Raw genomic sequence first — 14,693 nt, 5'->3', positions numbered from 1 at the left:
ACGAGAGTGAAGTATACGAAAACACGATTTCGATTATCTAAATTTAAATTGGTCCTACTGTCGAGCCAAATTACGGATCGTACTGCTGTTTCTACTGAATAATGGAACAAGATGGCTTTCTTTTGTCGAACAGAGTGATATACAACATTAGAAAGAATATTATACTCATAGTGACAGGTGCATCCAGATTTCTCAATGATATTATTCTTACTGCAAAATGCATCCCTCCGGCAATAATTCAATGGATATAAAAACGATATAAGTCGACAAATCTATGTCATGTCCATGAGTATATAAATAAGCAAATCGTTATAAAGAATGAAAAATTGAAAGCTGATTCCTACTTAAGAAGCTTCTCGTAGTTGTCAAAGAAAAATAATCTTGCTTCGATGGGCAATCTCATCAGAATGAATTGGTTTAGTCTTACGACAGTTAATGGTGATGTTGAGGAATTGGATATCGGTCATGGTCTATCTACACTATTATCCATAAAAGACTTCGATGTAGAAAGATACGAACACGGATAATAAAATTGAAAAAGACTGTCAAACAGTAAGATCGGCATACAAACGATTAGCATAAGAAATCCGAAAAAATTCTAAATGTTTTCCTTTAGGAATTTATGACAGTGTAGGTCTTTCTAAAATCACATCATTTTTATGAAGATAAGAATCATCATCATTTCTTTATAAACTCTATCGTACTATTGTTAAATTTATACAAAGTATAATATATACGTTTAAAATTCATTTAAATTAGTTCATTCATCAAGAAATTTACTGTTCTACGTTATGCTCTCTCTTACTATACTTAAAATAATTCTTGTTGTAACATCATCAAAACATAAATATACAGTATTTTTTTATAATTTGCATTCGTATCCGAATTGTATATATAGAATGCCAGTAATATAATGTTTATATCGGCCTATGTGTATAGTTAGTGCAGATTTACACTGTATATAATGTGTTCTTCTTTATTAAGAACGTCAGTAAATTATTAAAAATAGGAGTAATCAAAGTTTTATAATTTGAAAATGCATCTTAGGAAAACAATATAATCGAATTTTGATTTTGTATTCTTTTTTATCGTTATTATTTATTTATTTTTCCTCTTTCAAAATATCAAACTTTGGCATTTTAGCAATGCGTCCTACTGAAATTCTCTCAAATCTATTTTTAGAATTTCTTTCTTGGACAAAATTCACTCTTGAAATTTCTTTAAAATTCAAAATTTAACTTCAGTTAAAAGCGGCGTGAAAAGCCCATCACGATCTCTTGATTTTCTCTTTGGAGTCGAAATAAACTGGAAAAAAAAATCTAGTTTCTTCTTAAATATTCTTGAGTATTATAATAAGATTCGAGAAAAATTTTATCAAATTTGATAGACCTTATCAAAATTTAATAACCTTTTAATAGATATTTTCAATATTTAATATTCGGATTTTCTTTAACCGATTTCTAAGGAGTCAAGTATAATTTCACTCTCTAACCCGATCTTTTAGGATGGTCCCGCTGAATTAACTTAGCTCATTGTAAGCGGAATATAAAGGGTCTATTAAGTTGACTCTACTTAAGAGTTGCGATAGAAATTTGATAAATTTTACTATCCTTGGGGGATCAAAGAGAAATTGTCCAACTTATTTGCCTTAAGGGTTGAAACATCCTCTGATTCCCTTTAATGGACCAAAGGGAGCAGTTTCATTCTCATAGAATGATCTGCCAGAAATCAACTTGAACAAAATAGTTCGAGTTGATTTCTAGTAGAAAAATCTAAAATTCGATTTTCCTATTTGGAATCTGAATTCTTCTTGAATTCAGATTTCTCGAAATTCTAGAATTATGAATAGTCAAAAATTATTAAAGTCTATGGATTATCCATTCGAGTGGGCTTCGATAATCTTATATATTTTCAAACTATTTGGCCTTAATCAAGTATTAAGTTTCTGGGAAATATTATAGTTTTAATGAAAGTATTGTTAACGTGTTTCTGAATTTCTGAATAGAAAAACAATTAGTACAATAGTGCACTTATAAAGATGTGTTTATGTAAGGGATTGATTAGTCCGAAATGTAAGGACAATCTGCTAAGGGAGATACCTGAGTACATTCTATAGGAAAATGGCCCATATTTAGGTGTTCGTGTGAAGAAAACTCGGAAAACTGCACGTAGCCGGTCAGGCGCGAACTGGTGACTAACTACTAATGTTCAGGTGTTCAGTAATTTTATCCATTGAGCCACTGATGGGCGGAAAACTTAGGAAATTAACGGAATTTATGAGTCGGGAGTATCGGTATTAACAAGAACAATAGTAATAAAAGCTTATTAACATTAAATAATAAACGCTTGCCAACATTAATATGTGTTTATTATTGTTGTCAGGAATATGTAAAAATATTTGTATCAATAAAACAAAATTATTCTAAAAATAAAGCTGTTATGAAGTATTTGAATGTAAACAAAATGTTTTATTTTCAATTTTGTGATGGTGATAAAATGTTATGTTCTTCGGAATTTGAAATAAATGTAAGTTTGGATCGCCGAAGATGAAATTATATGTCCGAAAAATGTTTTCATCAAAATATTTTTGGTCTATTTGATGATATTTTGTGTTTATGAAAAATACTCTAGTACTTTTAAATTTATTTGTAAAATTGAATCGTTTTCTTTTTAAATATTGTATACCTTGAGTGATTTATAAATCAAAGCAGTTCACAATTAGTGTTATTCGTAATAAGATCGGCAACACGAACGAGAAACCAAGTCCTGCCTATTAAGGATCTGATCCGAATCTGGATCATCACGGCGATAGATTGAAACCGATTACCTTGTGCATTGTTTTACGTAAAGGGATTGAAATGAACTTTTCTTGTTAATGATTGGACTAAGTCATGTCTTTCATAAAGCATTAGTATCTTAAAAAATATATATATATTCCTACACCGTTTAACTGCCTAGTTTTATTTTGACTTATAGCAATAGTCTAACATAAGTGGGGCGATAACTTGATCCGAAATAAAACACAAGTTTAGATTTCGAATTCCGATTATTAACAATAATTAAACAACCCTTTTATCTGGATAGACAAAAGAATGAATCTATAAAACAGAAATAAATAATATCGAAATGCAAAAATTTTTTGTTGTATTCAACATATTAAAGAATAAATCTTTTCCGATAAATTAGACGGTTAATCATTTCCATTAGGCTACTATTTGAAGACGAGAACAAAATGCAAACGATAAAAATGAAATTGCTTCGAAAAATGCTAAGATCGTTTAATTATTTAAATCTTGAAGTTATTGACTGGCTAATAATTCTTTCGGTAAGAAGAGTTAAGAGTTAGAGTAACAACTTCGAGAATAAAATGGTAAAAGCATATCAAAAGAACGGAACTGGAGAGATTCTCATTAGGAAATTGGAGTGATGAGTAGACGAAGGGAAAAAAGATAAGTAGATCGGGGAAAATGGAATATGTAGATACATTGAAGACAGAAGACAAAGTTTAAAGATGATAGAAAGACGGCATTAGGATGAAAGTATTGACGGTATGAAGATCCGTTCAAGAAGGGGAATCTCTCAAGAAATAGATGAAAATGTTTATTTCGTCTGGATTCTCAAAATAGATTTATAATTAGTCAAATGTGGGCAGAACTGGCTTTATAATTTTAGGCAAAATTCCCATTCTTATTATGCCATTTTATTTAAATCTAAGCAAATATTTTTCATGCCTAGTGGTAAAATCGGTCCAGAATGCAGTTTATTTTTAATAAAGACATTTGATATATTCTATTAATACTTATAATTAAAGTTTTATAACTAATTAATATATTTTAAATTATTAATAGACAACAATTAATTAAAAATATAAAGAGATTTAAATTTAAAGTAGAAAAACCCTTATAAATTTTTCTTTCCTAAATTAGGCATTAAAGCTTAAATCAATTAAAACAGTCCTAAATGAAAGTTAAAGCCATACTTGAATTTACCCAACCCTTATTTGTATTTGAAAAATAAGCATAAACCTTACTTGTTTTTCAAATGTAAGAATCGTGTACAGGTGTACACAATCAGTACAAACCAATAACTTGATCTTTTCGCCCAATCTTACATTTACAAAAGACAACAGCTCACCCTACTAACACCTATTGGTGGAAACGCTGTAGGTTGAGGGCTTTGTCGCTTGTACGTAACCGACGCTCTCTTGATTAGAGCTGTACATCTCCATGGGCCCGGGACTGTTGGTAGCTGGGAAGTTGCGATTATTTGCTGGTGAAGTCGGTGGTGCAAATCCTTGAGGACCATAATTGCTTATCACTGTCATAAAATAAATTAATAATGTATTAATAAACTAAGTCTATACAATGTAAATATACTAAAATATGGTTTCTTACCTGATAATGCTTGAGTTAATAGAGGTGGTGATGTTTGCTGTCCATTCAACTCAACTGAAACAAACAGAACAATACATTGGAATAATCAAGCGTGACTTGTGAATAAAGTAAAACATGAGTATATAATATATACCAAAGGGCCCCCGAGAGGCTTTACTTTCTCTCGATGAGGCGAGCTCTCTCTCGGTGGCCCATTCAGTTGCAAGGTAGATAGGTAGGCAGGTAGGATTTAATATCCACCTACCTGCTGCCTGATCTTGACTGTATTGTTCTGTCATTACAGTCTCAGCAGACACAGGTGGTGGTGCATCGCCCCTTGTGTAGCTAGGGGCGGCGTATGTCTCGGTGAAGAATGCAGTAGTGGCGTGCCGATCAGCACTTATATAACCGTATCCTGTATATCCTAAAAAATGGAAAAAGATTAATTTGACGTTTTACCTAAACTGTGACATGGCCCCAGGACCGCTCTTTTGTGAACACCCCAAATCTTCAATACGCCAAATTTGGGGACCCGTGGAGCGGTCCTTATTTTCTACGCCACCGCATCTCCACCGTGATATACGCCTTAATAAAGGGGGAAAGAAAGATAGACAGAAAAGAAGAAGAGCATAGTCACAGTTTAGTAAAAAGGGAGGTTAAAAGATTATTTTCACACCTGAAACTTACCTGAAAACCTTCCGCTTCACAGAATCGGATTAAGTACCGTGTGCCCGACGATAAATTTTTCTAAGCCTACACTACTAAGGATATGAGGTATACTATTCGACACACGGTATTTAATATACTAAATCCTGGCTGTTACCTGAACTAAGGGTTTTAGAGAAATTAAAACTACAAGCAAGTTAGGTAATTACTATCAAACAAGGGATATCAACTACCGTTGCAAAAGTATAAAATGGAAAGATGTCTAAAATGCATAAGAGGAGAAAAAGAACAAGAAAAGACCTTCTAAAGAGGAACACTAGGTACATTTATATATATGTATATATAGAGAATATATATTCAATATTTGGGATGGATGAAATTAAGAAACTACAGGTTATCGGGATCCTACAATATATGTTTATTCTTTTTAGTAAAAAAGGAGCCAAAAGAATATATTTTTCCATTCTGAACGCTTTAAATGGGATATACTCAAAGGAATTTACCTCGGCTTTCGTCTTGCAAGAGCAGAATTAAAGGCATACGACCTCTGGTAAAATGACCTGTGATAAAAATACATATAAGCCTAATACCAATAGCAAACTACCTAAGAAGCCGATTTTTACTAAAATATTCCCTCCTATTTAAGAAAGCAAGCGCGGCCAGGCCCGATCGGGTCCCGTCACCCTTTAACACGAATAGAGGGGGCCCAGTCTGCCTTAGCAGACAGGCCAGACCGCGCTTACAAAAACGAAAAAGGGTACATTAATTTTAATATTAAAAAAGGGTTTTAAATTTTATGCCCACAATTACTTCTTTTGGCGCCAAACTAATTAGAAAGGAATTTTATTCTACTAGATTCTATTAATAAAGGTACAATCATCTAAAGGGTAGAAAGTTAAGTATACTAAAACTACTCAATGATGGTGATACTACAAAAAGGTTTGGCAACATCTATACTACTCTAATCTACACTAAACTACAGGAAACTACACATTAATGTTATTTACAACAAGGTTTATATATATTATAACATGCACAATCCAGATGATATCTTCATCGCCGTCTTCGAAAGATGCCTTCCGACATTCCTCATCTTCTTACTGCTTCCTAAATATTTCTAAAACTTTAAATTTTTCTAACAAAATTTTTATCAGCATGCTAATGTTCAAATAAAATATTGCAAAATATAAAAAAATAATCCATTGTTATCTTTGAGATAAAAAAGCAATTAAAAACTCAGTTAAAATTTAGAAAATAAAAAAAAATTCAACGTTTCCCAGCAATTAATAAAAACGAAAACAATGAGCAGCGTTTTGAAGAAATCTGACACACAATCAACCATAAATTATAATTTTTATTCACAATTCATTGTAAACATAATAACCATTTTAATAGACAAGACATTGCCAAACCAATAATATCACCATACCAAGTAGTAGGACACTTTTTCAAAAAATCATCCGAAATTACATTCCAATATCTTTTCCTCATAGCTGCAATGTATAAAAAACAGCAATAACCCTCGTTCGTCCCCATTTCTTTAAAACATTCTCAGCGAAACAACAAGACAAATTCGGAAAAAAACATTTACAAAATAGAAAGTGAAAACCATGGACATACAGCAGCCAATATATAATATATATTGTAGGCTGGTCAAGAAAAAAGCGCGCGATTTTTAAATAAGCTGCTGCATATTTACATATCGAAACAGGCAATATTTTTTTTTTTTTCACGGGCGGCAACAACATAAACAGCCTGCCACCCGAACGACAGTTATTGTGACATTAGCCGATTTCTTCTCTTTTTATATGTCAACACGATTTAGTCACGTCTAGGAATTTCGTTTAAAACTGTCAAATGGACTTCACGCGACATAACGAATTCTTCCTCCAATTGTAGAATACATTTTGAAATTCGACGTCTCCGAAACTGCTCAAAACGCAAACATTATCGACATCGGCAACAATTACGGAAACAAATTCAGTTTGGGAAAACTTCTTAAGTCTTTTTTTTCCTGTTTTAAATTTCGCTTTAAATTGTCTACGTAACACCGTAAACTGATGATTTCCATTCCAAATCTGGATGGAGCAAAAAAAAAGAAGAAATTCTGTATAAAAGGAAAAAAAAATGCACTTTAGGAGACGTCAGAAATCTTCTCCGTAATCGTAAAAACTCGACGTCAATCCGAATTCTTTCGTTTGTCATCAGAGGACACAGCGAAAACAACACGGCGATATCAAAACCGGTGTGACATCACAACAACTGCCGTCTGGCGGGTAAAGTTGGCAGAGAGAAAAGATGGCGGACGATTTGGCTGTCGTAAACGACATTTTGATGGAGTTCTCCAATCCCAAATATATTTATATAGTCAAATTAAAAAACTAAAATCTACATATAAATAAAACAAAAAAATAAAATTTTAAATTTAACAAATAATTCTTATAAATTCATTTAGAATGATTAAAAATATTCTTTTTTTTTTTTTTTCCTTCTTCTTTCTTTAGGAATGTAGCGATTTAAAATGTTCATAAAAATTTAAATACTTTCGAGTAAAAGTATAATAAACATTTAAAAATTTTAACACACATATTTTTCCTTAAATAAAAAAAAAAAAAAAAAGACTCATAAATTAGGCAAACATTCCATTTGGGAAATGGAGAACTATTTTTATACCGATTTAACGGCTTAAGTATATTTGAAGTAGGCTTAAGTAAATAACTTTTACTAAGATAAAATTAAAAGAAAATATAAAAATGATTAAGCTAAAAGAAGCCTAAATTCTGGAAATGAATAAACTAAATTCTAAAAGGCTGCTATGCTGACTTTATTCTCTCCGTAAACTGTATCACCTCTAACATTAAAGGATTATCATCTAGGATATTAGAAACGTCAAAATACGACTAGACAGATAATAACAGGGCAGCGCTGGTCCTAATAACCATAATCGGGCCAATCTGTGTAACAACTGGATATGGATATCCGAGTTGACAATATCAGACTAGCAACCATTCCCTACTTTAAAAAACTAGCATGTATTTTTTTTCCCTTATATCTCAGCATTATTTTCTATTGTAGGGTTTAAGTTCTTGGTCCAGCCCGGCCCTAAAGAGTAAGTTTTTAAGTATATTAATTTCCTAAGCAATCTACCAAGACCATACGAGTACTTCATAGATAGAAAGAATTTGACACCAATATCTATTCTGTTCTATTGAAAAACTAAGCTAATCAGGAGAACACCTAGATATATATTATATAATATTTTCCTTCATAGAATTTTACGTTATAATTGAATTAGTGTTTAGAATTAAACCAGAAATGTTTAAATAATCCCTTATTTTTTGCGGTAAGTTTAAAAACTCTAACTGGTAATCTAATTATTATTTTCTAAGGGAATTATTTCAAAATGGGAATTTATTATATCCCAAACAATTTGGACTACAAGTGTTTTTTTTTTAATTATTATTATTTTATATAATTTATAATAAGTTTGCATAAATTTCGAAAAGTAAAAATAGAAGCACTAAAATTTTATTGTTTCTCTAAGTGCTAATTTATTACCACCACACACACACACATCAGCACTAGATTAAAAATTAATATCAGGGCTTGACTAAGATTAGAATTCAATTTTGTAAAGCTTACTAAATTTTATTGCATGGAGATACACGCAGCATCTATATAAGACGCTAATATTAATTTTTAATATTAGAAATCACCAAAAAATCTGGATAGAGAAGACATTACAAGATAGCCACACCCAAATTTATGATTCAATCTTTAAAAATTCTTACTTTTTTTTAAAATATATATATATATTTTATTTTTAATTGAGGGGGGTAAAGAGCAAGATTCGAGTGATTTCGTACGTTACTTAAATAAATTGTCAGGCGAATTGCCAAATAAAAGGACCCACCGTCCACTCTATCCAGGATGTATTTTATTTTATTTTATTTTATTTTTATTTATTTTTATTTTTATTTTTTTTTTTTTGGTTACGCCTCTCTTCGGCTTTATATAATTTTCTCTCACTTGCAGAATCTAATTTGTGTTTTCAGTTACTTGGAGTTGAAATATTTGAACTGACTCGGTAGAAACTTTGAAATAAAAGATTAAATGACAACAGTGATTTTTAATTTAACTATATTACCGGGTTTTTTCATTTTATTTTATTACATTCTGATAAAAATAATCAACGCAGATTACCTTCATCCAAGCTTCCATGTTTTAAAAAGATAAAAAAAAAGTCCCATTCCATGGATGAACTTTTTGAACTAAAAATTTAATTTAAAAATTTACAATTTTTCTATGTAAATTTTTATAAATAAATATTCCACGATTGTATTAAATTTAAGAAAAAAAAAGAAAAAAAAAACATGTATTATGATTAATACTTTTAATATTTAAAATTCTGATTAACATTTTTATAAAATATAAAACTTTTGAGTAGAAGGGAGGGGGGTAAATGTATTTAAAAATATATTAAAATTGTAAGTTTAAATTCGATTCTGAAAGCGAGAGAATTCAATGTAAAACCCCATAAAACGGCAAAATTTCGAATATAACTTTCAATTAAAAGGTGAAAAAGAAAAAAAAAAAAAAAAAAAAAAAAAGTCGACGGCCATCTCTTGACAAAATATGGAACTAGCGACCGCCCTATAAAAATACCACTAAAATTATATTGTTATTCCCTTCTCTCTCTCTCTCTCTCTTCGAAATTTTGTTTAATTTTTCAAAAGTGCCAAAATTTATGTAAATGTATAAATACAAATTAATAAATTCTATAAATTTATTAAAAATCTGTTAAAAATTCTTGGCTAAAAATTGAGCTTTATAAAATATAAAATCAAAATTATCACATCCCTAATCTTACTATATCTAATATTTTAGATCTATATAAATATCTTTTTTTTTTAATTCTAAAATATTTATTAATATTTTTTTTTATTTTTCCAATTAAAAATATGGACGGACTAATTCCTAATATATTCTATATTATATTTCTAAAATTGGACGAAATTATTGTTTGTTTTATATATATATATACTGTATATATATATATATATATATAGAGCCTAAAAATTATTTTAGAAATATCGCTATCATTTCTATATTAAATTTAAAAAATAAATAAATAAATTCTAAATTATCTAAATTTGGCACAATTTATATTATTTTTGTTCTGTCAATGGATACGATTTTTTATTTTTGTATAGATATATATATAAAATATCAAAAAATACTTTTATGACTAGAATCTACGTATATTTTGATGTTTTTGAAATAAAATGATATGTCCACTCGGGCGGTCGTTCTATGTGATAATACACATAATGATATCCTATAACATTTATATATATATATATTTATCTGTATATGTAAATTTATATATTTTATATTATAATTTTAGATTATATTCTAAGCTACTTTGTTCATATTTTTCTTGAATAATTAAAACAAACCAGAATGGTTAAAAAGAAGAAAAGAGAAAAACCGACCTTGACATGGGAAATTGGGAAAATAATAATATTTTTCTTTTCGTTTATATTTAGTTATTTCCTAAAGAATATAATACCAATAATTCATGTTGAGGTCGGTTTAAATATCATATTTATTATAACGTAAGTTTTAAAATATAGATTATTATTTTGATTAAATATAAAAATAAAGACGATACGTAATCCAAAGAAATAACGACATCAAAGATAAGAGAAAGAAGATAAAAAATAGTCGAAACCACAGAAAAATCCAAGGATTATTTAGAAAATATAAGTTTTTCAGAGGAAGTTATGAGAAATGAAATGACTTATCCTCTTCGAAATAATACCTCCCATTCTTAATTTAATTTCTAAAATATATATATATATATAATATCTATATTAACAGATCATACAATTCTTAACGAAAACAAAGAAATAATAATAATAATAATAATAGTAATAATTAATAATTAATAAACAATAGGGGAATTTAAGAATAAATTTTGATAGATTAAATTCTATATGAAACACAATTTTCAACATAAAAATAATACAAAGATGTAAAAACAAATGGAATATTAAAATATCCAAAAGGTCCTTTTTATACATTCCAAAAGTTTTTTTTTTTTTTTTTTGTTTTGCTTTATATTTTTAAATCAAATCTGCCCGGCATGTGGGTTGAAGATATACGCTGAGGTGGTCCAGAGGACAAGGTAAGCAGATCTGCTGCATGTTAAGGTTCATACCTGCAAATGGATAGCCAAAGCCTGGATAACCCGGATAACCTGCTCGTCCATATCCATATGCAGCAAACCCTGAAATAAAATGATTTAAAATAATATTTGTTCTTAATATTGAAATATCCCACGAGTTGAATGTTAGGCTAAAATCAACGATTATCTGTTCACAAATACGAAATTCTGTACAATTCGTAAATACAGATAAAAAGTTGAAACCTTACAAACTACAATAGAATCATTGTTTTTTTTATGCTTTAAAAAGAATAAATATATTAATATATTTTTATGTTTATATTTATACAATATTCTAATATATTAAAATAATAGAAAAAATACAAGATTAAACCTCACTTGTCTGCTATTAAATCAAAAAAAAAAAACAAAAAATAGTGATAAATTAATATTTTCACAATAGCAATAGTAAATTTTTTAAAAAATAAATATATATAATAAAATACTAATATCATCGATTTATAATTCTATAGTAAATGCACATACCGTCTGCCAATGCTCCTAATGGCCACACTAAATCTGTAAGAAGATATATCATGTTGAATCTGCTGATATATTAATTGATATATTGAGTACAGATAACTGTATTAAGCTGGGTACACACGTACTGGTATACCTGAACTGTCGGGTGTTTTTTTTCCCATCATGTGGACAGTATACGGGACAGATGCGTCTGTTCAGGTATATCGGTACGTGTGTACCTGGCTTTAAACATATTTTATTTAAATTTGTATATAATATTAAGATTATAATATATATTTTATTTATAATCCTACCGTACGTTCCTCGGCCTGCACCTCTTCCCCTAGCTACATTATTAGGCATCATGACTTCTTTTGGTTGGGCTTTCTTACATTCCACCTAAAATTTATATAAGAAATTTAAATAAATGTTGTTTTAAGGAGCGATTATTCTATGGTTCGTTCCTGTAAATCGCCATATTTGAAACTCCCAAGCTTCCACTTCGTGAGAGAAAATGTATCTTTTTTAAAAAAAAATGTGTTTTTTTTAATTCAAAATTTAAATATATTTTTAAAAAAAATAACTGTAAATTAATTTTGTAACTCGAAAAAAGCATTAAAAAAATCAAATTCCTCACCATTTTATTATTAATTTCGTGGAAGTGAATTTCGCAAACTTTATCCACAACATCTTCATTTTCGAATGTAACAAATCCGAAACCTAAAAATAGAAATTAATTAATTAATTAATTAAAAATAAGTTCTTATTCAAAAAATAAATTTAACGAAGAATTAAAAATAACTTCGAAATAATTATTTTCACAAAATTAAAATCTATTAATCTAAAAATAATTTTAGTAAAATTTTTAAAAAGAAAGCTTGACTTATTTTTTTTTTTTTTTTTTTCTTCTTCCCCTCCGATTTGTATATTACAGAAAATGTAATTTTGACAGTAAAGTAATTTAGCAAAATCTCAAATAATGGTTTGGAAATATGTCTGGAACATTTACTAAACTAATGGACGATTAAATACATCTGCTACATAAATGAACAGTTAGAGTGCTTCTAAAGTCAAAACTGTCCACTTTACTGGAAAAGATCTCCTTTAATAACGACTTATTGCTCAAAGGAATGATCATATTACTTTCTAATAAAAGAACATGAGATAATAAGAAATGAATTGAAGAGATGTGCAAAGATTGTTCGCATTATTTTCAATTAAATCCTTCGTGCTTCTTTTTTCGCTCGCTAGATGGCGCGATAGATTCATTTAGATTATTAAGGATTTACAGGTTTAAAAATAAAACTTTACGTTAAAATAATTATGAAACATATTTTACTTTTGTTATTTTTTTGATTCCCTAAGCGAAATAAAGAATATAAATATTAATTAATTTTGTTCAGCTAAAATAAATTTTTATCGTCAAATAAACTGTAAATAATTATTAACACCGAGGATGGTTTATATAATTAATTTTTCTTTAATAATAATTATTTAAATAAACATGATTTATTATTTAAAATTTTTTTTAAACATTTCGTAATTATATTTCGCTCAACAGATGGCAGGAAAATTTCCGTAATTTTTCTTTTTTTTTTCCATTATAATAATAATTATTATAAGTCTAAGGTTTATAAAACAAGAAAAATTTGACGTAATAATATTTTAAAATGTATTTAAAATTTAAATTTAATGAAAAATGATATAATTATATATAAATTAATTTATACTTTCGGAAATTAGTGTCCTCTATTGATTAAAAATTAAACTAAAATATTATATATATTTTATATATAAATGAATTTATATTTCCGAACATTAGTGTCATCTGTTGATAAAAAATTAAACTAAAAAAAATAAAAGTAGATAAAACTTTCGTATAAAGCTTAAAATATTTTAAAAATGTTCTTATTATAGTAACGAATTAAAAATTCAAAGGACGAGGTCATAATCTTAACATTAATAGTAATAAAATAGGTTAAATAATTATAAAAATAATTCAAAATGATGATGTAGCTTAATGACGTAACGTGACGTGAGATGACGTGACGTAAGTGAAGCCAAAACGGAAATGCGTGAGCTAAAGCAAATTAATAGAGACGAGTTTTGTGTATAAAAATGTGTAATTAAAACAATGCAAAAATCGTTACAAGATATTTATTGTAGAGAAGAATTATTCCACCCACGAGCGTCGCCATGACAACCGGTAAAGGTCACAGTCAAACACATCTTCTTCAGTCTCCCACCAACAGCGATCGTCCCGAGAAGCCCGAGGAGAAGTTAGAGAGAGGTATTAAATTCTAAACAAATGTTTGTATTTTATTCGGTAAGCGTTAGCCCTTGGGACAGAAGTAAAAGCAAAGGAGCACCGAGTGAAGATGGTGGATGTGAAGGAGCACCAAGACTGCTAACAAAATAATGACTGTTTTAGAAAAGATATCATTTTATAGGCAGTAAATTGGTTGTGTATAGGACTCGGGGGATCAGTTTTCTATTACGGAAGCTGAAAGGACACAGATCTTAGTCTGTTTTGACTTTGAGAAGGCTTCTTGTTCGCTTACCTCTGTGTCTGTTTGTTTGTTTGTCGAACATCAGCATCGCATCTTCTATCTGCAAATAGAAAAATACATGCCCATCAATATATAAAGAGAATTTCGTAATTAAACAGGACCAATTCGTCTTTTTTATTTTACTTTTTTTTTGTTTTATTCCTTTGCGTCGATGTTTCGATTATTCTAATTGGATAACTTTCATTTTTCGTAATTATAAGTTCGACAGACATTGGACGTTCTTAATTAGAATTTTGGGCAGAACAACTGTTAATTAGAATGTCTGCTCGCTATGTTTGGACGTCTTTTCGGGCGGAGATCTCTTACAAAATGGCTAACCTACGCGACCGATATTTTATAATATTTTTATTTTTCTACCGAACTTTTAGGCAATTATAAAGAATTAAAGGACTT

At 29.0% G+C, this 14,693-nt stretch overlaps 1 protein-coding gene across 2 annotated transcripts in view; it reads right to left on the bottom strand.

Moving 5' to 3' along the window:
- LOC136976647 (RNA-binding protein Musashi homolog Rbp6-like) overlaps positions 1-14,693 on the bottom strand; it is a 66,370-nt gene that overhangs the window by 8,822 nt on the left and 42,855 nt on the right. The window contains exons 7-14 of one of the 2 annotated variants that reach the window (XR_010880962.1): positions 14,292-14,340; positions 12,368-12,450; positions 12,045-12,129; positions 11,755-11,787; positions 11,263-11,331; positions 4,528-4,797; positions 4,395-4,448; positions 4,135-4,317 (exon numbers count right to left, since the gene is read on the bottom strand). Coding sequence is in view for 1 of the 2 variants with exons in the window: in XM_067271994.1 (XP_067128095.1) it covers positions 4,144-4,317; positions 4,395-4,448; positions 4,528-4,797; positions 11,263-11,331; positions 11,755-11,787; positions 12,045-12,129; positions 12,368-12,450; positions 14,292-14,340 (817 nt within the window). In the remaining variant the exon portion in view is untranslated. The remainder of the gene's footprint in view (positions 1-4,134; positions 4,318-4,394; positions 4,449-4,527; positions 4,798-11,262; positions 11,332-11,754; positions 11,788-12,044; positions 12,130-12,367; positions 12,451-14,291; positions 14,341-14,693) is intronic. The other variant, XM_067271994.1, reaches the window with a different exon arrangement.

Source organism: Centruroides vittatus, unplaced genomic scaffold (genome assembly GCF_030686945.1).
Source record: "Centruroides vittatus isolate TY-2023 unplaced genomic scaffold, ASM3068694v2 contig_417, whole genome shotgun sequence".
Classification (NCBI taxonomy): domain Eukaryota; kingdom Metazoa; phylum Arthropoda; class Arachnida; order Scorpiones; family Buthidae; genus Centruroides; species Centruroides vittatus.
The sequence above is the reverse complement of the archived record's forward strand: the minus strand, read 5'-3'. Positions and strand labels throughout refer to the sequence as shown.